This window comes from Kwoniella botswanensis, chromosome 1 (assembly GCF_036426115.1).
Source record: "Kwoniella botswanensis chromosome 1, complete sequence".
Classification (NCBI taxonomy): Eukaryota; Fungi; Basidiomycota; class Tremellomycetes; order Tremellales; family Cryptococcaceae; genus Kwoniella; species Kwoniella botswanensis.
In genome coordinates, this window is record NC_088599.1 from 11188761 (window position 1) to 11215917 (window position 27157).

General features: G+C 47.3%; 9 protein-coding genes across 9 annotated transcripts; 4 read left to right on the top strand and 5 right to left on the bottom strand.

Annotated features, from left to right (window-relative positions):
• Window positions 1–61: 61 nt before the first annotated feature.
• Window positions 62–1996, bottom strand: L199_004207 (uncharacterized protein; the record flags this gene model as incomplete). Its single annotated transcript, XM_064889935.1, has 6 exons — window positions 62–139; window positions 214–426; window positions 489–1359; window positions 1426–1571; window positions 1650–1752; window positions 1812–1996. 6 exons carry the CDS (start codon window positions 1994–1996, stop codon window positions 62–64), a joined length of 1596 nt encoding a protein of 531 aa, XP_064746007.1.
• An 846-nt stretch (window positions 1997–2842) lies between these two features.
• Window positions 2843–4944, bottom strand: L199_004208 (uncharacterized protein; the record flags this gene model as incomplete). Its single annotated transcript, XM_064889936.1, has 9 exons — window positions 2843–2944; window positions 3006–3202; window positions 3255–3371; window positions 3426–3538; window positions 3607–3718; window positions 3784–3923; window positions 3982–4393; window positions 4446–4664; window positions 4722–4944. The coding sequence occupies 9 exons, from the start codon at window positions 4942–4944 to the stop codon at window positions 2843–2845; spliced, it is 1635 nt and encodes a 544-aa protein (XP_064746008.1).
• A 1125-nt stretch (window positions 4945–6069) lies between these two features.
• Window positions 6070–7529, top strand: L199_004209 (uncharacterized protein; the record flags this gene model as incomplete). Its single annotated transcript, XM_064889937.1, has 6 exons — window positions 6070–6178; window positions 6232–6314; window positions 6372–6630; window positions 6686–6736; window positions 6804–7246; window positions 7311–7529. The coding sequence occupies 6 exons, from the start codon at window positions 6070–6072 to the stop codon at window positions 7527–7529; spliced, it is 1164 nt and encodes a 387-aa protein (XP_064746009.1).
• Window positions 7530–8016: 487 nt separating this feature from the next.
• Window positions 8017–9458, bottom strand: L199_004210 (uncharacterized protein; the record flags this gene model as incomplete). The annotated part of the gene is made up of 7 exons (XM_064889938.1): window positions 8017–8153; window positions 8211–8307; window positions 8366–8514; window positions 8574–8844; window positions 8926–9025; window positions 9082–9123; window positions 9181–9458. The coding sequence occupies 7 exons, from the start codon at window positions 9456–9458 to the stop codon at window positions 8017–8019; spliced, it is 1074 nt and encodes a 357-aa protein (XP_064746010.1).
• Window positions 9459–12289: 2831 nt separating this feature from the next.
• L199_004211 (uncharacterized protein) lies at window positions 12290–13075 on the top strand (the record flags this gene model as incomplete). Its single annotated transcript, XM_064889939.1, has 3 exons — window positions 12290–12704; window positions 12769–12860; window positions 12923–13075. The coding sequence occupies 3 exons, from the start codon at window positions 12290–12292 to the stop codon at window positions 13073–13075; spliced, it is 660 nt and encodes a 219-aa protein (XP_064746011.1).
• A 1470-nt stretch (window positions 13076–14545) lies between these two features.
• On the bottom strand, window positions 14546–17666 carry L199_004212 (uncharacterized protein; the record flags this gene model as incomplete). The annotated part of the gene is made up of 11 exons (XM_064889940.1): window positions 14546–14807; window positions 14875–15488; window positions 15549–15774; window positions 15821–15880; window positions 15935–16188; window positions 16242–16309; window positions 16398–16736; window positions 16798–17026; window positions 17108–17359; window positions 17437–17491; window positions 17557–17666. The coding sequence occupies 11 exons, from the start codon at window positions 17664–17666 to the stop codon at window positions 14546–14548; spliced, it is 2469 nt and encodes an 822-aa protein (XP_064746012.1).
• A 560-nt stretch (window positions 17667–18226) lies between these two features.
• Window positions 18227–22636, bottom strand: L199_004213 (urea carboxylase; the record flags this gene model as incomplete). The annotated part of the gene is made up of 13 exons (XM_064889941.1): window positions 18227–18333; window positions 18404–18526; window positions 18584–19411; window positions 19475–19613; window positions 19665–19970; window positions 20023–20222; window positions 20275–21392; window positions 21445–21492; window positions 21548–21623; window positions 21690–21981; window positions 22045–22122; window positions 22179–22312; window positions 22366–22636. 13 exons carry the CDS (start codon window positions 22634–22636, stop codon window positions 18227–18229), a joined length of 3720 nt encoding a protein of 1239 aa, XP_064746013.1.
• Window positions 22637–23021: 385 nt separating this feature from the next.
• Window positions 23022–23981, top strand: L199_004214 (uncharacterized protein; the record flags this gene model as incomplete). The annotated part of the gene is made up of 4 exons (XM_064889942.1): window positions 23022–23241; window positions 23294–23369; window positions 23432–23513; window positions 23568–23981. The coding sequence occupies 4 exons, from the start codon at window positions 23022–23024 to the stop codon at window positions 23979–23981; spliced, it is 792 nt and encodes a 263-aa protein (XP_064746014.1).
• Window positions 23982–24521: 540 nt separating this feature from the next.
• On the top strand, window positions 24522–26182 carry L199_004215 (uncharacterized protein; the record flags this gene model as incomplete). The annotated part of the gene is made up of 5 exons (XM_064889943.1): window positions 24522–24789; window positions 24845–25095; window positions 25157–25680; window positions 25741–25838; window positions 25893–26182. The coding sequence occupies 5 exons, from the start codon at window positions 24522–24524 to the stop codon at window positions 26180–26182; spliced, it is 1431 nt and encodes a 476-aa protein (XP_064746015.1).
• Between the last annotated feature and the right edge of the window lie 975 nt (window positions 26183–27157).

Below are 27157 nucleotides of genomic sequence, written 5' to 3' on the forward strand. Positions count from 1 at the left end.
AGAGATCATTATGTGTCGGGAGAAATCAGGACTATCATCATGTCCAAGACCCAACACCAGCCTAGACTTTCGAAGGTAATTCGATTATGATTGCTACACCAACTGATACAGTGTTGTAAACAGCTGCATCCCAATTAGACTATAGTATGTCAATGTATCAAAAGCTGACCGAAACACAAATTATCCTACGCTTGTCCCAGCGAGATTACCTACCTCATCTTGATCTTCCTGATTAACTTCATGCTTATACCAGCACCCATTGTTATAATAAGTTGGAATGTTGATCCAGTAAATGTCTACAGCCTTCTTCACCCCTTTTTCAAGCAAGGCTTTTCCAACGGATCGCGAATCGGAGATGGTTTCACCTTGGATCGCGTAGAAAGAGGGAGAAGTCCACATATCTGTTTGCTTGGTGGGGTCTTCGAGCTGTTACGGGCAGAATGGATCAGCTGATAATCACAACTATCAAGCCGGAATGATCGACTCACTTTTTCATCTTCCCCAACCACTTCTTCTGCCGCTCCTCCATCTTCTCCATCCACAATATCAGGTTCAGAAACTTCCTCCTTCACTTCTTCGACATCATCCTCATCATCAGAAGGAGAACTGTAAACTCCTTCGAAATGCCAATTTAGGCCCATCTCCGAGAGGGTATCCAACAAAAGCTTGTCGACACCTTTCAACTTACCAGGCAGCTCACTGATGAGCCTTGCTTCCTCTTCCGATGTGACAGTTCGAGGTGGTTTCTGTTGGTACTTCTTTGACCATCTTTCCATTTGCTCTTCTTCAGTCTCGGAATTGTTTGCCTCTGCTTTCTCTTCTGGTTCTTCAGATTCGTCGTTATCCTCATTCGCAGCCTCATCCTCATCCTCTAACTCTTCTACCCAATTATCATAATACCCATTCAATCCAAATCCGATCTTTCCACCTTCTTTCAAGATACTTCCATTATTGATTATTCCCAACAATCTTTGCTTGATGACATCCTTTCCAACTTGTTGATCCACTTCAACCGATTTGAGATATTCTGCTTCGTCGTTCACCCAAATATGGTATTGTAAGAATAACATTGTCCCTTCCTCAACAGGAGAAATGATCGCCCGAGCTGGAGGGTTGAAATAACAGTATTTGATATCCCACTCTTCACCGTCTACGGATGACCAATCCATAGTACCTGATAGCATCATACCATCCTCTGTGTTTACGGGCTTTGAGATAACGAACTCTCCACCCGTGTATCTGGTTGGTAACGAGATCAACAGTGTACCGGCTCTTTCGTTGATGTCGAATGAGGTGTAATATTTGATATTAGTAGATGGATCGATATAGGAGCACTCTTCATCATATTCCGTAGATTTGCTTCTCGACGATGGAGTAGGAGTCAGCTTTAGTTCTGTCTCAAACAGCTCAGCGGAATTGATTTACTCATTGGGCAGTAGCACTGAGTCTCCTACGCCCAACGCGAATAATCCGTCCATACGATATTCGATGGGAGAGGAGTATTGACCAGAGACTCGATTTAGTATCCATGAGGGAATGGTAGGTACTCCGGTGAGACCAAATCTGTCGGCCTAGTTCCCAGAAGACGATCAACTTAATTGTAATGTCTTCCGTTGACAGCCTCAACGATAGATGCTCGCATCACTCACCGTCAGGACCCGACCACCCAATAGCTTCCCATCTTTCCCATATGGGACTGCACCATGATATATCTCCTGAGCATCTAGATCACTCAAAGGGAACGAACGCAATCTGTCACATCCCATTAGGCTCAATATAACGCAACATCGTTGCACATTGAGCATACTCACCGTAATTTCCCTTCCTTCTCTGTGAAAAGCTTCAACAATCCCTTCTCGTCTTCTCTAACTGGTATCTTGCCTGAGAAAGCGAATACGTTGATGTCATCCAGAGCGGAAAGGGTTGATTTGAGCAGCTCCAACAAGGGAATCTCATGGTTGTTTAGGTCTCTCCGAGTTTGCTTTAGTTCTGACATGCTGAGTCGAAAAGAGTAGGTCTGTTCGTTCACTGAGAGTGCGTTGGAAAGACCTGCCCTATTCTGATCATTCTAATGGACATAGACTTTTATACCATTCTCATGAGGTAACGGGCTCTGTAAGCTTCAGACACGGGATCAGGCGTCGAGATCGAACAGGAGGGTACCCCCCACTCGAATGTATGTACATACATTCATGCCAAAATCAGATGTCGACTTTCTGACCTCGACAACGATCTTGACTTGTGATTCTCCTTGCTTCGTCCAAAGTGGTGCAGTGAACTTGGTTGATGAAGTGTGAGATCTATCTTTGATCGGAATATATCTCTTTATTCGGCTCCTAAACGTTACCATAGCACATCCTTTTAGGTGCTCATTGCCTCACATACTGTATGCACCACTCACGGGCAGAGGGTCATCACACAGACCCGATATTTTGGCAACATCAAACTCGAGTCACGAGTATGAGGTGAGCTACTTGCATGTGCTTTTGATACCCATCGGTTGCGAACGAGATCCGTTCCGGTTAGTGACACTACACTATTGGTATGATACCTACGCGGGCATATCTTACCTGCCCATATTCTGATAACTTATCCTCGATACATCGGCATAGCGCGAGATAGAGCACAACGTCAGACCGCTGTGACATCAATCATATCAAGATCCTGTCTCCTGTCAAGAATCACTGAGACAGGCCCCTGAAGTGCATACAGACTAATTTCGTAAGACACTATTCCTACTCAGATCACGTAACATTTTATCGAATCGAATAAGAGCACAACAGCCAAATGATAAAAGCAGTCCGGCCATCAATTGAATCTCCGATGGTTGATAGCCATCTGACTACAGGACATATTGGAAGTCAGGGTTTTCGAAATCCGTCAAGTCCGCGAAAGCGTTTTGGTTGGCCTGAACACCTTCTGCCGCAAGCTTCTTGTTGTATTCCTGATAAACAAAATCAATTATCAGTTCGTCCTTTCCGTTGTTCGACTTGTGCACGACTCACAGCTGCCTCCTCAAGGGTCATGATAGAAGTATCTTGGATGTTCGCATGTCCCCCGGCGGCTTCTCGTCTCTTGGCTTGTCGACGATTGAGCATTTTCAGGTAGAAACCCATGAACAAACAGAGGACACAGAGTAAACACCAGCAACTGATGTCCGTGTAAAGACCAGTATGATAGACTGGAGCCTCTCGTGCAAAGTCTGTACAAGGCATTAGCGGATACCTTTCTAGGGTAACGACAATTCTACTCACAAACTTGTGGACCAATGACATTTCCGGCACATTGACACACAAATAGGACACCTCCAATGGTTCTTTGTTTGGTGGTTCCGGCAGCGTTAGAGTTGGCCCAGGAGTATAAAAGAGGTTCTGATGGCAATTATCAGTAACAGAACCAAACAGATGAATGAGAAGGAGACTTACGGATACAGTTATAAATCGTCACTAGATAGTAAGCACCCAACAAGGCTCCAGTCTTACTCCTATCTACATAAATCAAGGCTATGGCTCCACTGATGGGAGCAATAGTGATGAAACTAAAGAATCAAGTGATCCCGTTAGTCAAAAGATTCCTATGCCCCACGTCCACCGTTTGATCACTCACGCAATGACAGGGAAACGAAGCTTGATCTTGTTGATTGTGAAAGTACCAGCCGTGGTCAAGATGACCATCAATGCAGCCATCGGAATTTGGAAAAGAATAGCTTGGAAAGAGGCTGCAATCGCTCCATTCAAGTCGGTCAAGAAATGGAGACCACCACTCCGAACGATCTCTACTCACTAAAGCCGAAGCCTTTGGTGATCAAGCCCCCGAATGAGCTGATTCCAGAAGAGGGAATGGCTGTGACGAGCAGCATGATACCGAAGAGGTAGGTCTTCGGGTCAAGGAAGGCCTCCCGGCATTGGTACCACTCCCAGTGACTGTTCGGTCACATAGTCAGCTCATCGTTGTGTGATCAATGGCACGAACCCGGCTCACGAGGTCTTCGTGCCAGTGTTATTTGCTCGAAGTCGCTCGACAGCAATGGCTTTCTCTCGGACATCAAGGAACCTCGCTGATTTGATGTCATCCGGCATAGCCCAAAGGATGATTGGAGCGATGACTACTGTCAGACAACCAAGAAAGATGAAGATACTTTGGTACGGTCGCAAGGTTCCAGTGTGGATATGACCGACGCCGAAGGCGGTAAGCGGTCCGACGAGGGAAGCAAAACCACTAGAAAGAAGCCAAAAGGTGTTTCGATAGGTCTGCTCTCGTCTTCGCCACCACAATTGGGATACGGCCATGAACGTGGGAGAGATTGGTGCCTCGAATACTCCGACAAATACTCGGCAGACCATCAAGGTTTTGAAATCCTTGGCAGCAGCCATGCAAGCGACGGAAAGTCCCCCTAAGCAATTTCATCAGTATGCACAGAGATTGATCGGGACGGAGAGACTTACATCCGAATACGTTGGCAGCGACCCATTTTGCCAGAGGAAGTCTGACCAAAGCGAGAGCAGCAAGAGGTTGAATGATCAGTTGGACCAAGTACAAGGAGCTGGAAAGCCATGAGTATTGAGAGCCAACGAGGTGAGTTTCTTTTTGCAGATCGAACACAGCACCATAGGATAAAGCGTTCTTATCGAGATGTACCAGAGTGTAAGTGAAGAACATTGGGACTAACAACAGTTCATGATCAGCCATATGATCTCCGTCAAAACAGAAGAGACACTCACTCAGCACCCATCGATCGATCTTTCGAAGTACTCGTTTGTCATCCTCTACGGTGTATTCAAGATTACCGGCTTGACGAAGGATCTCAGCTGCGTCATCTTCATATTTTTTAGCTCTTCCTTTGGCGGTGGATGCCTCGACTCGTTCGACGTGTTCAATGGCAGGTTCTTTCTCGTTCTCTTTGTATGATTTCACTCGTTCAATGATGGGATCTGCGTTGGACATTTTGGAGGAGATTGAAGAGCTGAGGAGTTTGGTGACTGAGTCTGCTAATGAGCAGCACATCTTAGGATTTATACCAATTCCATCGCAGGTTGAATGAACCACACAGGCAGACGGTATAATGTTGGACCACGGGGCCTAGGTGGAGCGCAACGGGGCAGTCTGTCTACGGCTTCAGATTGTGCCATATGTTCGTGGAATGAACTGCTGCTTCCCCAGAACTGGATCACACAGACCAAAATGCCAAGTCTTTAGACTAGCCTAAAATAGTAGACTCACTGACGGACTTGCCCGGGTCTCACATTATGGTTGAAGTTTCGGTTGAAGTTTACCCCCCGAAGATACGAAGGTCAGATGATCGGAAACTTAATGGGACTAAAGGCTTTCAGTTTTCCTACCATCAATCCCAAGGAGTCGGCGCATGGGGTCCCGACATGAGTTGCGGTAAAATCAAGAACTCTTCTGCTTCCTTATATGATCTTTGAAGTTCCCGGCAGGACCGCTTCACAACCGCCAACAACCTATCGACTGAAATTGCAAGTCTTCGCATCACCTCAGGCATGATTGGGGGTACTGCTGGAATATCTTGAGGTATCACAACTGCATGGTAGCTATTTGGGTAACGCAGCGAGGGACATGCAAGACATCATCCTAAGGATGTCCTTGTCTTCGTGATTGACAATTCATGGATGTTGGTGGATTGATGAAAGTTTGCAGGTCACATGTCGGTCTAGACTCTTTCTCGGTGTAAGTTGTGGAAGATATCCGGCACACCATCGCTCACAACGCGGACGTCATAGCTCATCTCATGATCGGTTCAAAGATCGAGCGGATGTGTGATAGCGGCTGCGATGGTGCGTATCGTTTTGCATTCTTCCATTTGTGTCCTCTGTCTTCACAATGTCAATCGCAGCATTCTCTTATCTGGAAGTGCAAAAGGTTGACTGACAGTCGGCTTCATTCTTACCGAGACGGGCAAAAGCAACTCCGAATGTGAAGCCAAAGGTCTGTTATCATGATAAAATCCAATACGCATGTTCAACCCAAACAAATTCTCATTCAGATTGTTCTTGTATCATTCACATAGACCCCTCCAGTCATTCTTGTCTCATTGCGTCAGAACCACTCATGCAATCTCAGCCCCTTCAGACCGTGGATGATGCCGAGCGACTGATCCGACTTCTCACGGATGGCCTTGTAAACATCAAGGATGATAAAGGCGATTTCCTCCTGCATTGTAAGCTCGAATATCCGCGAATGCCAAACACTGAGGGCTGATAATGGGCTTAGTGCCGGATGGTTTCGTCGTAAATACGAAGACCTGGGATGGATGGGAGTGGACCCATGGTGTTGCGCATACTTCCCTCACTCATGTAAGTCGTTTCCGGTGGCAACTGACCATCAAATATACCAGACTTACTGTCACATAGCATGCCAAATTGCATCCCGACTCGCAATCAGCTGCATACTCAATACAGACCATCATCGACTGGTTCGAGCATCAATGCAAAGTAACCGATGGCAAGGGTTGTCCCAAAAACATCAACACCATGGCACCCTTCTACTCGTTGGCCTGTCTAGTCGAGGACGGGAAAGTCAAAAATCCCAAATGGAACGCATGGCTTGATGAATGGGCCGAATGGACTATGAATGGGCTGCCTAGGACTGAAGAACGCGGCTTCCAACATAGCGAGTACTTTGATTAGCGACATCTACTGGTCCAGCAGCTGATACCAATATGCAGTGAATTATCGGAGCTCACACAAGAATCAGTTATGGGACGACACCCTCATGAGTGAGTACAAATAACTCAGGAAGTTGGCTTATGTGTGCAGTGTCCGTGATCCCCCTGGCCAAGATAGGCGTGGTGTTCAATCGACCACAGTATATCAAGGAATCAATCTATCAGTTCTTGCTTCACGTGCAATATCTTATGGACCCCATATCGGGCTTGTGGTATCATGGATGGGAGTTCACTCCGGACGGCAAGCCGACAGGATATTCTACCAATACCGACGGTCCCTCGTATGGTCATAATTTCGCCCGCGCACTATGGGCTCGAGGCAATTCATGGATTACCCTTGCAATTCCCATGTTTCTGGAGATTCTAAACGACAGACTCGAAGTCGATGATCCCGTTCGCTTGACTCTGATCTCTGTTCTTAAGAGGCAAATCGACGCTTTGATACCACTCCAAGATTCCAAGACTGGGTTATGGCACACACTTCTTGTAGATCCGACTTCTTACGTGGAAACAAGTGCCTCGGCAGGATTTGTAGCCGGAATCTACATGTCTTTGAGATTGGTAAGCATCACTTCTCCTTTCTCGTTCACGTCGTCTGATAATGGTTTCCGGATAATTTGTAAAGGGGCTTATTAGCGGGGAAACATACACTCAGACTGCCAATAAAGGTCTAGCAGGGGTTGTTGCTCAAATTGATGCTGGTGGAGAGGTCAATAATGTATCATACGGTACGAGAGTAGGACTCGATCTTCAATTCTACAAGGATGTGCCGATCACTTCCATGCCCTACGGTCAAGCTTTAGCAATGGCCGCACTGGTTGAGTGGGAGAGATACAATAATTAGCGGAAGATAGGTCTTGAAAATCCTGCAGGAATCGGATCTATTAGGGAGATCATATCACGATCTGCTTCATCCGCTTTTCGAGGTGCCAAAGGGGAGTTGAAACATGAGTTCAGTATAGGCATTCCTTACCTGTAGGATCGACTATTCCATGCAAGGAGGATCTTTGCATTTTTGGGGTTCCACCTCATCCCCGCAAGCTCGTGCTCACAGTCTTTCCCTAAGCACAAATTCCAGTTCTGCGGTCCTTTCATATGAGTTGCAATTAGTACAGCTAGTTTAGCTTTTAGGTGCAAGTATCTTTCGGCAGTCGGATAAATTGCCGATAGATTCGGGCCCGGCTCATAAGTTGCTGTTCAAATGCACAGTATGCGAGATCATTCGCAAGATTGTCCAACGCCAGAGTCACCATGTTATGGATCTGCTTTGATACATCGTCGTTATGTCCTATCAGATGTTTCAATAGTAACCGCTGACTTGAGGGGTTCTCTCAAGTCCATTTCCCAATTAGAGCCATTGCGAAAAGACCTAAGCCCAAAGCCGTAAGAGCAGATACAACTTTGGCGTTGGAAGTATCCCTCATATCTCCTACTACCCATTCGGCATACAGCAATTGACACAAACCGCCTGTCATGCAAGGTATGGTCAGTATCTGACATCACCTTTACGACTCTAGCGACTCACTGTACAGTAATATACCAGCAGAGATCGAGTTTAAAACTCCGATAGCTAATAATTCGGCCTTCCCGTTCTCGTTAAAAGACTGGTGAACTCCAATTCCCTGTGTTCCCGATGATCAGTACACAATGCTCTGGTTTGAATGTAAGGAGCCGACTCACGATGGCAACTCCAACTGGAGTTATGACTGTATAGGCCATACACATTATCCATCTCTTCCATGCTACACCACCCCTAGCGTTCACCCAGACTAGAGCGCCTATCCTCGCACCTAAACCCAATCCTTCGAAAAGTTGATGGAATACCAGGGCTATGATTTCAATTGGCTTATAAGTTTTGAATTGCTGACGCTACATCCTAATGACATACCTGCAAAAGTAACTTCGAACCCTTCTGTCTGAGCTCCTAGAGCCACTCCAATCATTATAGAATGAAACACGATTCCACCCTCCAGCAACTGCACGTCCCAATGTGCCCTTTTTGAAGTCGGATCGAGCTCCTGGAGAGGCCGACAGCCGCTTTCGCAGCATAAATCTTGAAACATGAGTTTGGAATCGCTGGTTGGTGTTATAGCTTCAGGCGTCGATACTTTCGCAACGGTTTCTACCGGTTTACAGTCTGAGGGATTCTTAAAGGCAGCCTGGGATCAAAGCATGATTTACAGATTAATTTGCGTAACGAGATCGGATTGCATTTAAGGGAATCATTGTATTTCACTCACCCATCTAGCACCGAAGAAATCTACCAACCAGATCACAAGCATAGAACCCATCGCTATGGCAGGTGCAGTAGGTTCATAGCCCAGTTCACCAATACACTCGCTGAGATACATGATTAGCACTTTCGGCGTCTCTCAGCAAAAGGCTTGAACACTCACTTTGAGAATGTCTCAAAAGAGTCTTGGAGCAGGTGACAAAAACTTTCTTGCAGGATTAGCAAGGATACCTATAGCAATTTGTATGACATTACGACTCACGCTAGACTGATGATTATACCAGTACCAAAGTACTTGAGGACAAAGAATGTTCTTCGGAAAACCACATTTTGAGTGACGTCCGAACTAGGACCCATCAGAACTGGCAGAAAAACTCCTATACCGGATCCCACCAGTATCACAAATACCGAAGCTACATGTAGTTCCAAATTATATGATTCAGGAGTAGAAGGAGCGCATGAGTCAGAGTCGGCTGCTTCGGAGGCGTAATCAGCTTTGACCGCTGTTAGTAGACAGGCCAATATAAAGTATGTGAGCATCTTGAAGGTGCGTTAAAGAGAGGTTCATTCAGTCCATGAATCATTTCATGCTCCATTTATGTATGAATGTCATGATCATTGAAATTTCGGATTTTCTTGCTGATTCTGGTCTGCCGAGGACTTGTAGGCTACTTTGGGACTGTTGTGACTGGTCGGGTCCTCAACAAAGGACAATGAGGAATGATGAAACGTAAGTTCTCATTGTTGTTATCTTCTGGATGATGGGTAGTCGTCTCAGTATGTTCAGTATGTGAATTGATATGGTCATTCATAAGGGGATCATACCTCTATGGACATTGATATCTTCGTTGTGCGGTGATAATACATGGCGGAAAAAGTCCTCATCCGACTCATATAGGCCAAATTCCTCTCTGCATGTTGTTCTACCGCTGTGTAACGTAATCCCACGCTTTCCTCCTTCCATACAGGCCTTACCCTGAATCCATATCAGCTACTACAAGTCCCACGACCGGTCTTCGGATAGATCAGAGAGTCAGCTTTTGTTTCGACAGTCCGGGCTCGGGTAATGGAAAATTCCCATAGCAATCGGGGCAGAGTTTGATAATTACTGAAAAGCCTACCAGGTATCACGTTCCGTACCTCGGACCATACCAGAATGTTTCGATTCTCTGAACGGTACACTGTGGCGCAAGATATCACATCGATTCAACCTTATTGTACCTCAGTCGGTCTGCTGAGTTGACCTAGGTTCCTTGCTGGCATTGTTGGGAAGTACCAATGCTGCTGGTCTGTACGATGTGTCTGGCCGATTCAACCAATTGCTTCGTTCTCGATTTCCAGCCTGAATATGACGATGACCGGTCCAAACAGCTTTTCTCCTACCACCTTTACATCGGGGTTTGTATCCACCGAGATGAGTGGACTGATTGAAGCGGTCCAATAGCACAGGCTCTGCGCTAGCGGTGATAGCGTCAAAGGGCTTGTCTGAATGGTTCTATGGCTGTATGGTGCCGAATCAGCTGTTGTCTGCTTGCGATGTGTAGTTACACGAGTTCAGACATCGCTAGAATATCCGCCGTACGATATGAAAGGGTGCCATGGAATTAGTATACCGGGCACGCGTGCACGCACCCAGCTGCTCTCACAATCGGAATCACATTTGAAGTAGCCAACCATAACCATAATCATAGTCATAATCATAACCATAATCATAGTTATAATCATGACCATAATCATACCTATCCAACAGTGCATGAGAGGTAGGCTGTTACGAGGAAGCACTCACCTTGTCGATATCCTTACATTTTCGATTAGCTTCGCCTCTGGGAGTTCACCTTGAACCAGGTGATTAACTGACCCCACTTGCTCGGATACTCGCTACATCTGGTCAGACACACCTGACGATGAGGCAAGAGGTAAAACTTCAGAAGGTGCTCGATAACGGATTTCACATCATCACCTTTTGATTTCACGTGGAGCTATACAAGCGCCGCACGAGGTAATCCCTACATGCGAGTGCGGGAGTTCGCCATATTTGACCACATGCGCCGATAATTGGCGTAAGTATGTGATATATGCTTGGGCTGAAATTGAGTAAGCGTTTGACCGCGAGACCTGACGAGCCCAGCTTAGCACTGAAGAGCAGCACCCCATTGTGCGACAACTGCTCCACTACATCGAGAAAGCAGCTGCATTGACGGACCGAGGCCGTTCATCGACACGTTTGACAGAAAGGGTACAAGATTCACCTCATAAGCATCTCATCTTGCTTCCGTTGTTGATATCCTGGAGGAACGACCATAATGGTGCAGCCAGTGCCTCTCGGATCCTAGATCCATGGTTTCAGTCTAAAATAGAACGTGCCTCATTTTCGCGTTACGAATTCGCTACCAGTTTCTTTCTATTGGCTTATTCGGATCTCACGGTCAGTCTACAGTACCAGAACGAGCGTTCAGCGTTGCACAAGGAGGTTTCGCCCGATCGAAGGCAGAACAAATCCCTCCTAACCTTGATGTGACCTTCATGTCAATCGGACATGACTCCACACCGATTGTCCCCTTCAGGAACCATGGGATCGGAATGTTTCATGGTGTCATGATCAAACTCTCATCCATGCCGGCCAATGAGCCCGAGCGAGGCGGGGGCGGTCACACGCGGTTCCAATCCAACTTTCTCTTCCACAATTGCCGGGTCTTCTAACATACGAGAGAAATGGACTTGACGCGAGCTCACTGGGCGAAAGAGGACCGGCAGTCACATATGTGTTCAGTCCATTCTCGTGTAAGTATGGAATAAATCCTCACCCACAACAGGAAAAAGTTTACTCCAAACGCGAATGTTATGTATGGTCACCGTCGATCGATGACATTACATCAAATCCGATCATGCCTCTCCGAAACACTGACCGTACCAGTACCTAGCCCAAATCACTAGTGGCCTACTTCATCCGTAGCGTTTTTGCAAGGGTTCCTGAATAAGATAGCGGCAAACCTTGAAGTTTGAGCCTTGATTCGTGGTGTTATTGCGACAATAATTTCCACTTTCCGGGTCTCAAGGTGTCCCGTTCGTGAGTCTCTACCTAATTATCACTGGCGTTATGCTTTCGCCCCTACGCCGATGACGCAGATGGGGGTTGTTGACGTTACAGACAGTGCAGCTCTATAGTGGTGTTGGAGCTGTTTATCGTGGCCCATGACATGACCCGTTTCGGGATCGCACGGAAAGAATACACCTCTTTGAAAAGCTATATAAAGAGGGGCAAATCGAATTCACTCGCCCCTCTTCTTATAACGACAGCAACACAGTCCAACAACCACCCACTTCTTCAATTCAGCCATACTCTCCACTGCAACAAAGTCCCTCTTCGCAACATGCTGTCTACACTTCCTCTCATTGCTACGGCAGTCGGCCTCATTCCCGTGTTTGCTCAAGCTGCAGACTGGCACTTCTTGACCTATTTGTCTCCATCTGGCGCTAACTTCACTCGTTTCGCCGGCGACATGGTGGCACCTACACTTCCTGGCGCAGGATATTACTACCTTTGGCCTGGTCTCCAAGACTCCGATCACACCGGAGTATTTCAGCCCGTGCTCGACGGAAGATCAGGTTCCTGGTGGTTCTCTCCCGGATGGTGCTGTGGTAATCCTAGTCTGTCCTGGGGTGGTGGTATAAGTGTCGCCAACGGCCAGACTGTCCACTACGACATGGCTCTAAACTCCAATGGTACCGCATATGATACCAATGTCAGCAAAGAGGGCGCCTCCGTAGATGGCAGTTTCCCCCTTGGTGAGTCGCCATTGATGTGGGAGTAGACATCAGCTAGGACTAATCATCATCGTTGATCATACAGCCAACAAAAAATTCAACCAAGCTGTGTTCGCAATCGAACTCAACGGTGTTACTTGGGATTTCGGCCCCCTCGCTTTCAGCAACATCGTCATTGTAAGTTTGCGGAGTGTCAAGCAATCAGCAAGTGTATGAGATGCTGATCGGACCTTGAAAAGGAATCAACTGGTACCGATGCCTCATGGTGTAACGACTCACCTTCCAACTACAATGGTGCTACCAACTTCACCATCACTGGTGCCACTTCGACTAAAACTGATAACAAGGTTATCTGCTCGATCGATTCGCTCATCTTACAAAATCCTATTTAGGATGAGAACCGGACAGTTGTCTAAAGTGAAAGCTAGTGGGAGGTAGACACTTGTGATAATGTTGGAAATGGTCAGATGATCAAGGAGGAAGGACGTGAAAGCCGACGATCTGCGAGGAGGAAATACAATTTATGCGAAATGTGAAGGAGTCTGAGAGGAAATCCATCACAAATTGCAAATAATTCCCGTAACAAATTGAGAGAAATTCTATACAAAAACCGTAAAAATGTAGTCTTGTCGTCTGTGCCTGCTTGCCACCTCCTGTATGGGTGGGTTCACATCAGGATCTGACCTGTTCTCTTTGTTCGTCCGCACACCTGGATTCCATTGATAGCACGGAGTGATTACCAAAGCCACTCAGTTTAGGTCAAAGATCCAAAAGCGCCCCATTCGAGCCGCCTATCTTGTCGAGTCTGTGCAAGCTTGATACCACCAAAACTGCGAATCTGACTGAGTCATGCAACACTCCTTTAGGCATACGGACCTGGTGTGTACGGATGCGTAGAGATGTTTCATGTCGGACTTGTTTAGCTGACAAGCCTGGAGTGCTGAAAGTGAGATCCCAACACCTCTTGACCCTTGTAGATTGAGAAGTTGTGAAATTTCCTGCTGTCCTCTGAATAGTTTTAGTGAGCCAGTATCCGAGAGGTGCGAGGCTCTGCGAGACCCGTGTCGCCTTTACCTTGCTTTTGCGTCGCTAGCATTCGCTAGATTGCCTAGGCTACTACATTAGGCCATGTCCGAGTCGCACGTACCCTCGGCGTCAATGTTTCGTGTTGTTGTCATGTGAGCGTGACAGGAAGGGGTCATGACGCCAGGTGAGGTACGCTAGTGCATGAATGGGGAAAGCATAAGCAGTGGGTTACGCGAGTGGGAAATACGAAACAGGTGGTATCGGTGTTCCGACACAGTCGAATGTCAAGTAGTCTGCGCGGATGCTGAGGCGTCGGTATGGAGCAAACAGCGGAAGACATATCTGAGCACCATGAAAGGGTGATGGACTCAGTTCGGAGGTGATAGGAAAGACAGATATAGGGTCGTGTCGGGGATCAATGTCGTTTGAGCGTTGTTAGTTGTTTGTTGTTGTTTCAGAAGATAAGGTGGACATAAGAGATATGATATGCTACCGGGCCAACAACGTTCGAATACTGTAGAGAGGCCGACCAGACAGTTCTATTCCAAGGATGACGTCGAATGTGCAGGTGTAATTCAGCCAAAGATACCTTGAAGATCTGTGTTAGCTCAGAACATTAGGTTGGACGAGTCATACTGTAAACACCAGGGAGCGTATAAGTGGGCAAAAGAATTATAAGAGCCGATCAATACTTCCCACAGAATCAATTTCATCCATGGGCAGGATACGAGTATGGAAAGACATGCAAGAGCTTGTTGGTACCTAATGCTTACGCCCACAGCATCCTAAAAGTCGAAATAAGAGTATACAACGAATGAGCCAATGGACAACGGTCCCTAAAAACTACTACCGAAATCGTACTGCAACGGATCCTCCACGTCTAAATGAGGTCTCAATATATTATCCAAGAGAGCTTGAGTGTCTCTATCCAATTCGAATGTATTGGGATCCCAAGCCGGATGGTCCAGTTGATTCATTTGATTGCTGAACATACTGCTTTGATTTTGATTCTGATTCGGAAGCAAGCTGTTGATGATTGACGGTAGAGCTGAAGCATCAAAGCTGGATGATATTGGGTTGATCAGATTAGAGGGATAGCTGCGGGAAGTGCTGGCTTAGTCATTTCTAGCGAATGAAAGATCGAAAAAGGGAGGAGAAAAAATACCTTGTTTGACCGACACTGTCACCATTCAAGCCCAATCCCATCCATGTGTTCAGATCATTGATCACTCCTGTTGAAGGGGCCAAAGTGACATTCAACGGAGTAGCAACTAGATTAGGTGGAATCGGAATGTTGGGGTTGACCGCAATCCCAGCGTTCTGAGGATGGTACAGGTCCGACTGATCGAGCATTGGGGGTAAGGCCATTGGATTATGTGTCAAACTGCCTGAGTCCGTCGCTGGTGCTGATTGAGCTGTCTGCCTAGGCTCTTGACCTGGTTCGTCTTTCGTCAAATGCATTCGGTCGATCTGCTGAGTCAATCTCTGCGATCCCTGGGAGATCCCATATTCGGATAGAAGATTCTCCAACAGAATCTGCTGATGTTGAGCGGCAGGCCAAGAGACGGCCATGTATTTCATCAACTTTATACATTCTCGTGCTCTACTGAGGGATTCCATCTGTCTCTTGGGCGACTGTGCGCTGGCCAACGATAGAAGATGGGTTGTTCCACCGATAAAGCAGCACTGAATAGCGGTCGGAGGACAAAAACGTAGATTGTGGAATCGATGCCAAGTGGTAAGGAGGGTGATCATATGTAGTGCTGCACGGTCGCATTGCTGAGCACATTTGTTTATCAGTAGATGTACTCTCGTCGTGAATAAAAGGTGCCTACTCACCTTGACAGCCCAAGCTGCGGTTGATGTTCCCGATGGTATAGCATTATCACTATTTGACCCATTCGGTAACGGTGCAAGCGGTCGATAGAACGGTCGGTGCAGAAGAATGACCAGCCATGCGTGTGATAGGTGAAGCATGAGAATGTGAGGTAGAGCATTTTTGGGAGCGTGGTTATGGAATGTGAGAGAAGGTGGCAGGCTTTCCAGCCATGTACTAAGAGAGAGACTGAGGAGGTTTTAGCTAATGTCATGACAAGATTGATCGGACATACCTGATCTCACTTATCACACCTGTGCGTATCAACGTCGACATGTCCGCTTTGATACCATACCTGTAGATAACCGTAAGCAAACGATGCATCCAGATAGTTGCTTGCTTGACTCACAGCGTATTCATGATCCGCTCACCGATCCTCATCAATTTCACGGTATGACAGAACGTCGTACTGAGCATACCAGGTTGAGCTTTCAACGTACAGTCCTCTCCTGTGGGTGGATCCTCAGGCTGCCATATGAGCTGATCCAGCTCTTCATCTACTGTGGGGGGCAAAGCGGTGTATTCAGGTAATGATATTGATCTTCCAATGTAAGGTGCCCACAATCCTTCTTGAATGAAGGTCGTCCAGAATGTGACATTCCGCTATATGTCTACGGTGAGTGATGATTTGTGTTGAGGGGGCAGACACCACTCACCTCTCTAGCTTGAATCGATGTCACGTTCCCTTTTTTCAGTAATCTGGTATCGTCCATATTCAAACCCACTATTCCGACCCAAGGAAACCCGTTAGTATCTGGATGCCTACAGGATGGCGGTTGAAGAGAAAGTTGAAAGTGATCTGGAAAACTCACAAGCTAAGCTCGTTCTCAGAGCCTGCCCAATATACAACCACCCCAAATTATGCTCAGCTTCCAAGCTGTGATAGGACGCCAGATGAGCAAAAGCTTGGACTGTTGCTACGGTAGGATTCATCCCTTCATCATCTATGAGATCCTTCGCCTTCTTTGCGAATACTCTACGTGTTTCCGAAGCTCGAAGGTATGGTTCATCGCTTATTCCCAGGGCTATCGCTAGTATCGCATTGTGAAGCATGGGTGAGTAATGAGGTGTTTTTATTTGCTGGTGATGGTTGTCGGTATACAGAGCAGTGTGAAGATCTTGACGGAATAGGATGGGATTGGTCCGTTGTCCTGATTGAAAGTGCAAAGGGCATTCAGTGACAGCACAGATGATAGGCAGCACCAGACTCACCCCAACAAGCGTAGAACCGAAAGAACCTGTCAATAGCCTGGTCATGCTGCTCTTGCGTTATGTATACCTCTGAAGGTAGATATCTGGAAAACCCATATGGGAGGGGATCTGGTGACTGCGGTGACATGTCCTGGTTTGACCTGTTGACCCGTTCGTTGCTGTATTTACCTATGTGACGGAAAGCGGATGTTGGACCATGCACCTGTAGCTCTCCCTTTTCCCCTTCCACCTATGCACACGGTATCAATCAGAATGACCATCGAAGGAAGTTCGCCGATTCAGTGGACATGAGGGGGTAATGACCACTCACCAGATGATCCTGCGACCATGACCTGAGATCGCCTGTAGATTCCTCCATCTTGTCCTTATCCTTCTTATCCTTCTTATGCTCTCCTTCATCATCCTCCGAACCGGCTGCATCACCGCCTCCGGCTGTACCAGGGTCTAGACCATGTTCTCTCAGGAGTCTCTCCAGGTCCTGTACACGAGTGGTGAGAGCTTGGACCTGTTGACGAGAGAGGGGCTTTCGATAATCTTCCCTTGGTTCCCAATAGCATTCATCCTACTCCCAATTCCTGAAGTCAGATATACATACATACACACATGATAATGGCACTCAATAGGGATATAATGACTCACCTTGTATACCGCACAGGTAGTACAGGATGGTCGAATCCCATCGCATTTGCATCTCCTATCATTCACGTCAGCTGACATCAGGCTTAAGCTCCCCCTCATCATTTTCACACGCAGACGCACCTCCTCCTACACGGCTCACAGGCCTTTCCCACATTTGTCCGCTTCTTCTTTGGTTTGGCGGGAGGTGAGTGGTCGAGTACCACAGGTGTCGAAGACTCTCCTGCTGACATTATATTTTATTATTGCGATGTGAAGGTGATCAATCTAATTGGACCGAGAAGACATAGTCCAAACCCGACAATTCCAATATCGGTCATTGGGCGATTTCCAATACTGAACGCTACTTCTTCCAGATGCTTTTCAACCGGATGCAGGAGCAGGTGAAGGTATGGAGCTATTCAGGAAATATTATGTATGACAAAATGTTATATATGCACCAACAAGGAAGACGACAGGAGGGCAGATATTGCATGGACTCGCTTAGATCAAGTTATTACAGCATTGAGGAACACGAGTTACCCTTGTTTTGGTACAGTACTGTACAGTAGTGTGGCATCCCTCGTCCCGAAGAGTCACCCCCATCTCGGACTCATTCTCATTCGCTGCCGAGACTTTGCAAATACTGAATGCTCATGTGAATCTGTAGGCTGCAGTCAGTTCCGAACCATCAGAGCCTATACATATGTTTCTTCCGATGACCTATAAATACATACATCGCCAGAACTCTACGGATTGTCCCCTTGTCCCCTTTCGCCTCTCACCCTAAGCCATCGCCTGCTTGCCTTGGGTCCTACGCGGCCAGCGATATGACGACTTGACCAGGATCCAATACAGTCCCTGGAGGTGATGCGATTTTCTTGACTACTTTTCCATCCATACTTGCATCTGCTCGTACCGCTGAGAAAGAGGGCACATTTTGATCAGCCTTCGGTCTACAAATCATCGCATGAGGCACACGGCAACCTACCGATTTCCATCTTCATAGCTTCCAAGACAGCCACCACTTGGCCATCTTTTATTGTATCTCCTACATTCACGTTGATCTTCCATACACTCGAAGTCATAGGTGCAATCACATTCACACCTTCGCCTATCAGAGAAGTGAATATCAATTACCGTCTATGCCGATAATCGTGGCATTACTCACTCTCGGAACCAGCGTCGTCCCCACCCTCAGCGGTGTTCTGAGCCTGCTTCTCTCGCCACGCTTGCACTAATCGGTTTTCCTCTTGAGTGACAGCCTTCGTAGCTAGATTTCTGTTCTTAACAAACTCTGCAGCCTCATCGGCGATGGAATCGATGAACTTCTCGTAAGAAGCAGGATCGAACGTAGTTGCTTCGACGTCAAAGTTCAGACGACCGGTCTTAAACTGCTCGTATACTTTGTCAAACTCATCAGACGTCACCTCGTAAAATTGGATTTGATCGAATTCCCGTAAGAGCCATGGGTGGTCAAAGCCTGGTTTGGCAGCATGAGGATCCCATGTAGACAACGTCCTGCCCCACAGCTGATACCCACCAGGCGATTCCATCGGATATATGACCGTGAGAGGGCCACCCAGACCGACGGTACCTTCAGCGGTGAAAGCTCGTACAGGATTGTACTTTTGAGCGACATAAATTAATCGAGGATCGAGAGGCAGCATGAATGGCAAGCCCGCTAAGAAGCTGACACCAACTACGAGCTGAGGACAGGTGACGATGGATTTTAAGGCTGTATCTCTATCTTTGACCCCATTGGCTTTAGCGATGTACTCCATGTTATCGGGTAAGTACACCGCAGATTCACGGATGGTCGCCATGTAATCCTGTATAGCCTTCTTCGAGAGCGGATCGTCCAGCAAAATAGGGAATCTGAACAATCGACTAGGTAGAGGCGAGTGAGAAGCGCTTTCCAGTTCTTCTTCGAGAGCGATCAGACGGGCAAGCATTTCTTCCTGGGTAGTGACAAGAGGATCGAACTGGACGTTGTAGGCTGTGTTCTTACTAGTTAGTGACAAGTCATTGAGGGGGCAATAGTTCCCAAAAAATGACTTACATCGTGCGCATCCGATCACAGCTACTACACCTTTGACCTCTCCAGCTTCAATCTTATTCAGTCGATGCTGTATATGAACTCTGATGAGAACGTTGGCGATCATAGGACCATAGGTAACGTGTATATGACAATCGCCGGCCTGAGATTTAGTTAGCTAACTTCACTTAGTCATGTCAGAAGATCCGCTCACCTGTCTGTATTTGACTTCGATTGTCTTTTTGACGGGATCTACAGGTGTATGATGTAATATCGTCTCATCCCAATCCTCCGGAAGGTCGATATTGATGGTTTTTAATTCGCCAGAAGATGTTTGGCCGTTGATGAATCCCTTGATCTGTGACACATATTCTTCCGTTCTGCGTCGGAGGAGAAGAGCCGAGCTCCAAGATATCCTTTTGAATCGGATCGAATCACCCGGTCGACATTGGCCGAGTCGCCAGAAATCACCACGTACGATCGTATTGGTAATAGCGAGACCTCCAGCCATCGGTCCATCCTGTGAAGACTTTCAGCTTCAGGGCTATATGCCAACTGATGGGAACACCTACCACTGGGAGAATGACCGGATCGTCACCGTTCCAGTTTAGCCCACCATACGAGTAAGGCTCGTCGATAACGTTTGCGGGATGACTTCCACCTTCTCCACCGTCTTCTCTTGACCACTGGAGTCTTGGTCCCTTGAGACGATACCCGGACCGAGACGCATTGTGAGAGATCTTCCATTCAGTCTCATAGAGAGTCTTTCGATCTAAAGCACGGAGTCAGCTACGAAGTTCAGGGCTGCGACAGTGACAAATCACCTTCTTCGGTGGTAAAGTCTGGTTCATCATGGGGCCCTGGCATCGTATAAAGCTCCCATTTGTTCTTCCACAGACCGTCTAATCGGGCGATTTGAGGGATTGTGATCGGCTTGTAATGCTCAGCCCATTCTTCTGTATGAGGATCCAGGTCCAGACTGTCGTTGGGAAGCAAGTGTCTCCCTTGTACACCTCCCAATTTCAGCGTGGTAGTTGTCGATTTGGATCCTAGATATACAGGGATTGTAGGGAAGCCACCTCTGATCGCGATGTAACTTCGACATCCGGAAGACACCATACCCAATTTCAGTTTCTTGCCCGCAGGTACCAGTAGTGAGGTGTACATATCGACCTTCCCCCCATCGATCGAGACGTCCACCACACCTCCAGTGACAGCCACGATGGCAGGTGCATGGAACAGTAGTTCGGGCCCTACAAGAGTAACTTCTAAAGCCTCCACATTCTCGTGATTACCCACAAGAAGATTGGCGACTCGGAAAGAAACCGAATCCATGGGACCACTTTCAGGTACACCATTGCCGACACCTTTTCTCGCTGGTAGATCTTGGACAGTCGTATAAGCTCCACCTGAAATGACGTCTACGGTAGTAGGAGAGAAGTTGAAGTGATCACTGGTCAAGAATGCGGTGGTGGTATCTCCGATTCTGAACGCGTTCGAGCCAACAATAGCAGCGAGATACTGGAAGTTGGTCGGACAGCCTTGGACTTTCGATTGGGTAAGCGTCGCTAACATTTTATCGGTAGCTTGATCATGTGAATCTCGATCCCACACGATAACTTTGGCGATCATGGGGTCGTAGAATGGGGATATGTTGGTTCCCGATTGAATCCAGGTGTCAACTCTTACACCCTCAGCTTCATACCACTCCACATGTTGTAGCAAGCCAGGCGAAGGAGCAAAGTTCCTTGAGGGTACTTCCGCATATACTCTGGCTTCAATGGCGAAACCAGTAGGGCTGTCTTTCTGCAACGCTTTCAAGGCGGTCATCTCTAGGCCGCCTCTGCCTCTGGCTTGCATTTCAGCCTGCTGAAGCATGAGCGAGACGAGGTCGACATCGTAGCACATCTCGGTGATACCATGCTCAACCTGTAATCGAGTGCTGTATTGCATTTAGCTTCTATCATGTGGTGGAAATAAAATTGTCTACTTACTTCATCTCCAAAAAGTAGAATGATCCGTCCGTATCGTCCACCAAGAATCTTCAATGAAAAGATCAGCTCGATGATTTAGGATGAAACACAACTTGTCACTCACTCTACTGTACCGGCACTACCATAACATACGTTACTCGCCAATGATACCGCACAGCTGGTCAAACGTTCTCGCAGTTCTGGGGATACATCACTTAGATTAGCACACAACGTTGACCGTGATGACTGATGACAATCGAACCTACCTGGTCTGTTGTGAACAAAAGGGGAAGGGCATTCTTCGACCACCTTTTGATGTCGCCTCTGGATACTACATTCCCTTTCACCAAAATGAACGGCTCCTCCCAACCCATTCCCGAATACCTGCACTTCAACGTGACGACTTTTGGCAACATATTTCTCCATAAACATAGCAGTATTCTTGAACAAGGTTGCACCTCTGGCGTGGACCGAGTGGAAAGCAGCTTCGATCTCGGATTCATTCCAGCATATTTGCAAACCCATACCTCCTCCACCCGCTGTGGCTTTCAGCATGACCTGATACGTCTTGTTAGCTTGATCTGGGTCATATGATGAAATGAGTTACAGGGATAGACTCACTGGATAGCCTATCTTACTAGCTGCTACCAAGGCTTCCTCCGCTGAGTTGAGCAGATCGGTACCGGAGATGACAGGAACCTTAGAATCCGATCAGCATGAATAGTCAGATCAGAATTGTTGAAAAGTGTACTGACTCCCGCCTGTACAGCTAGTTCACGTGCAGTATGCTTCAACCCGAACTTCGTAATCACTTCAGAAGAAGGTCCGACCCATGTTAGACCGGCTGCTTCTACTTTCTCGGCAAAACCATCGTTCTCAGATAAGAAACCTGTAATACCATACTTAGCAGATCCACGGTTGCTGCCCGAAGACTGCACTCACCATATCCCGGAATTACTGCATTGGCGCCACTCTTCCTTGCGATCTCCAGAACATCCTCCTCCGTTATATAAGCGGTCTGGTCGTTGCCAGGAAGCAGCCAAGCCTCGTCTGCTAACCTAACATGGGCACTTGATCTATCCGCTTTCGAGTAGATTGCTATACTCGTCAAGCCCAGTTCCTTGCATGATCTGATTATACGACAGGCTATTTCACCTCTATTGGCGATAAGCACTTTGCGTATACGCTGAAATGAGTCGATGATGAGCACCATAGCGATCGATTATTCGATTTGCGGTGGTGAATGAGGTTATGCAAGGTCGTTGATAATGAGTTTGATGAGACCGGTTACTCTTATGGTTGAATTGATATGTGAATGCCTGCTTATCGATTGGGTGGAGGATATTCAGGGATTGCGTCCCACAGGCACAGGATCATTTAAGCGATCAATTCCTCGGAATCCCCCCGGGATCCTCTAGGGGGGGGCATCACCCTGATATGGAGGTGCTGATGGATATTTTGTCGGTGGATCTGTTTGTAACTGATTGATGGATGCATCAACAAAAGTTAGTTAGTACCACACACTTAATTCCGTCTAAGGTCAATATTCATCTTGACTTGCGCTCGTTCGTACATCAACATTCCCCATCCTCATGACAATGGTCAACAGCACATCGAGCAGCTCACACCGGATCCAAAGAGTCGAGATCAACGTGGATTGTGGGGAGGCTTTTGGGTATTGGCAATGCGGTCCAGATGAAGATCTCATGCCTCTCATTGATGCCGCGAATATCGCCTGTGGCGGACATGCGGGAGATCCAGTAACTATAAGGCGGACAGTAGCTTTGGCCAAGAAGCATGGCATCAAAGTGGGAGCTCGTGAGTATCATTCCTTCGTGAATAAAATAGTGTGTTAACATGATCTGCGCAGATCCTGGCTTCCCCGACAAAGTTGGCTTCGGTAGAAGGGTTTTAGCAATGACTTCGGAGCAAGCGTACTCTGAGATGTGAGTGTGTCAATTCCTGCTTATTCCATTGAAGCCCATCTGAACGATCCGTTGTTGTCCAGGCTATACCAAGTGGGTGCGCTAAAGGTGTTCTTGGATGAAGCTGGAGTACCTTTGAACCATATCAAGCCGCACGGCATGTGGGTATGTACTGTTTCTGCATGATCCACACACCCGCACAGCTGATCGTTCTTGCAGTACATCATGATGCAGAATAATGAAGAGCTCAACGATGCGGCTATGCGAGCCATAAGTCATTTCAAGGTTCCTGTCTACGGAATGCCGAACACTCTGCACGAATCAGGCGCCAAGAAGTACGGAATCCCATTCATCCCAGAAGCTTTTGTAGACGTGAACTACAACTCAGAAGGTGTATTATTGGGAGTACCCGGAAGTCGAAAGATGACCACCGAGGATATATATCAGGCAGCCTTGTCTTTGGGGAAGAAGGGCTTGGTAGCAGCGGTAGATCACAGCTTGGTAGATGTTGGCGTCAAGGGCAACCCATTCACCATCTGTCTGCATTCAGACCTTGGAACATGTAGAGAGAACGTCGCAGCGGCCAGGAAAGCCGTTGACGAGATCAACAAGGAGTTGTACAGTAATTCATAGCCTGTGATACGTTGTCATGCATATTGTCTTTTCTATGTTACTATTCCACGCACAGAACTGTGGCTCTCGTCGAGTGCACCCTTCCAGATCTCTACCAATAGCAGTCGTTATCTGTCGCGTAAATCAATCGGAACGGTTCTGACCAGTTATCGGGATCTATCCTCATCTTCCTGTCAATTTCCGCATGCCTTCGCCCAGATAATTGGAGAGATCATCACATGATAAGCTGATGAGGAAATCGTGACGTCGAACGAACCGATGGGCGGACAAGGCGATAAATTCCCTGATTTAGTAATAACGATTCCGCCTAGATAACATGATTAACGTAATGGTCCAGCATCATAGCTGAAAAGTCCACGGAACATGAGCGGAAAAACTTTATAAGCGAATCAGAAGGAATATCATTTGAGCAGTTTCCACCATTGATAAGACTTATGACTCGGTCCCCCGCAACATTCTTCGTCCTTAAATACCTATCGCAGCTGACTCTATTGGGTTCTCTTTTCCCATCAACGATCAGAAACAGCAAGAGAAGCCAATATGAGCGACGTCGAGAAGAATATCACAGACTATCCAGCTTCTGGAAGCTTAGAGACGCATACCGTAGCTGTGCCCGAAGGAGACAAATACGATATCAACAACCCCGAATACGATGCCGTATTCGGAGAACGAAAGGAGGGGGCAGTTGACTACAGGTCGATGGGTTGGATCAAAGCGACCATCGTTATGTTGAAAACCATCATTGCGTTGGGAGTGCTTGCTATGCCTACCGTGCTTTCGGCTACGGGTGGTGTCCCTGGTGCTCTGAGTGAGTCCTTTCTGTTCTGGATGTGATGTCGCCGTGCTGACTGTTATTCTCTCAGTCATCCTCATCATCGGTCTCATTACTACTTGGACCGGTCATGTGGTCGGTTTGTTCAAGAAGAATCACCCTGAGGTATATTCCATGGACGGTGTGGGCTATATTTTGGGCGGTAAATGGGGCCGAGAGTTTTTCACCATCGCGTACCCTATGTTCATGATCTTCTTGTCTGGTTCCGGTTTCGTCGCTATCTCTATCGCTTTCAACGCGGTCACCGCTTATGCCACTTGTACGGTCGCTTGGGTTGTCGTCGTGAGTCTTCTTAAATCCAGTTCCATGTTCTACAACCATGCTGATACGTCAGACACACCAGGCAATGGTCGGCACCTTCGCCCTCGCTTCGATCCAGACCCTTAACAAAGTGTCAATCTTAGGTTGGATCGGATTCGTTTCCGTCATGGCTGCTATTCTCATCATCACCATCTCCGTTGGGATTCAAGATCGTCCATCCGCTGCTCCTCAAACCGGTCCCTGGGACAAGAACATCGCTGCTGTCAACCATCAAGGAACTTTCCTCGGCGGTATGGGAGCTGTCTGTACGGTCGTCTTCTCATATTCCGGTACTCCGGCCTTCTTCAACGTTGTCGGTGAGATGAGGAAGCCCAAGGACTATGACCGAGCTCTTTACTGGTGTCAATCTATCGTTACCGCCACCTACTTGACAATCGGTATTGTGGTGTACTACTACTGTGGACAATATCTCGCCAATCCTGCTCTCGGCTCCGCTGGTGTCATCATCAAAAAGGTCGCCTATGCCGTTGCCCTGCCCGGTTTATTCGTCAGTGTGACCATCTACACCCATGTGGGAGCTAAGGCGATCTTTGTTCGACTCTTGAGGTGAGTAGGATTTCTTGTCGATCAGAGGGTATCTTGCTGATGACATCTTCGTTTGCGCAGAGGCTCTGATCATCTGACCGCTCATTCCTTCACTCACTGGGCAGTCTGGCTCGGAACCGTCGCCGGCTGTGTTACCATCTCTTTCATTCTCGCTGAAGGTGAGTATCATCCTCATGTATAACGACTTGTGCTGACCTCAAAGTCCTGCCCAGCCATTCCTTTCTTCGGTGATCTCGTCAATCTCATTGGTGCTACCTTGGGAACGCTCATGTGCATGATAGCATGTGGCTGGATGTGGCTTCACGACAACTTGCCTCGACGAAAAGAGGACAAGTCATTGTATTACAGAATGCTCGTACTCCTCAATGTTGGTATCGTCATCGCCGGTGTCTTCATCGTCATTACTGGTACCTGGAGTGCTGTTGTCAGTATCAGGAACTCCTACTCATCGGGACTCATAACCAGTCCTTTCTCATGTGCCGATAACAGTAACTCTAGCTAGAAATCTGAAAGTCGGAACGATTTAGGTAGATTTACGACATAGTTATATATTAGAGTTTATAGTCTCATAGATTCATGATAAATAGTTGTTCATGCATTTTCAATAGGTTAACGACGCGATCACTCGCAGGTGGCAGAGGCGATCAGAAGCCCATGGCCAAGTGCCAACTTGGGAGTCCATCAACCTTCGATTTGAAGTCCTTGCTAGTGTTGTAAATCTGCTGAAGACACCCACGCTATACTTGTTGCCTTTAGCTGTCTGTAACTTTTCGAGGCCACGGAATCGAAGGCATGCGCACCCTATGGTGAGGTGCCGATCTACGTGAAGGTTGTCGCACCCGGAGCAAGTTGGGTTATCATATCATGCTGCACAAGTTTGGTAAACTCTCAAGGATCGAGAGAGGGCTTTGACCTACGAGTACAGTATAGCCATTGAAATTTCGCAGTCCCCACGTTGACGATGGTTGCAACATCCGAAGACGGTATTTGAAAAAACGATGAAGCCATTCCTCATGCCGCCGTTCCGCTAGCGCGAGATGAACATGTCTCTGTCTCTCAATATCCGAGCTTCTTCATACCAACACGCCAGCTTCGTCTGTGGCGGTACTCAGCACTGACTTCATAAAAGCTCACAAAACAAGCCTCGAATTGCTGTCTTTGAATGAGAGCTGAACCCTGACGAGGAAAGAAGTGACGATAGGTGTGCTATCATCTCGGCAAGGTGCAAGCACCTTCTAAATGTTTGCATTCTCGTTGGTGTCACCCTCATCGCCGCAGAGACTGGGAGCGCTTTGACAGTTGTCAAAGGAGCACATTGACTCCTCGGTCGCCCTTCCTGTTCATTGAACATAAGGTCATCTCGGTGTTTCGTAACAAGTCACAGACTTTGTTTGCACTTGCAGAGTTTGTGCCGAGATGCTCGTACAGTTTGAGTACGCGCTGCTGTTTGAGAGCAACATTTGTTATGAAGTAACTA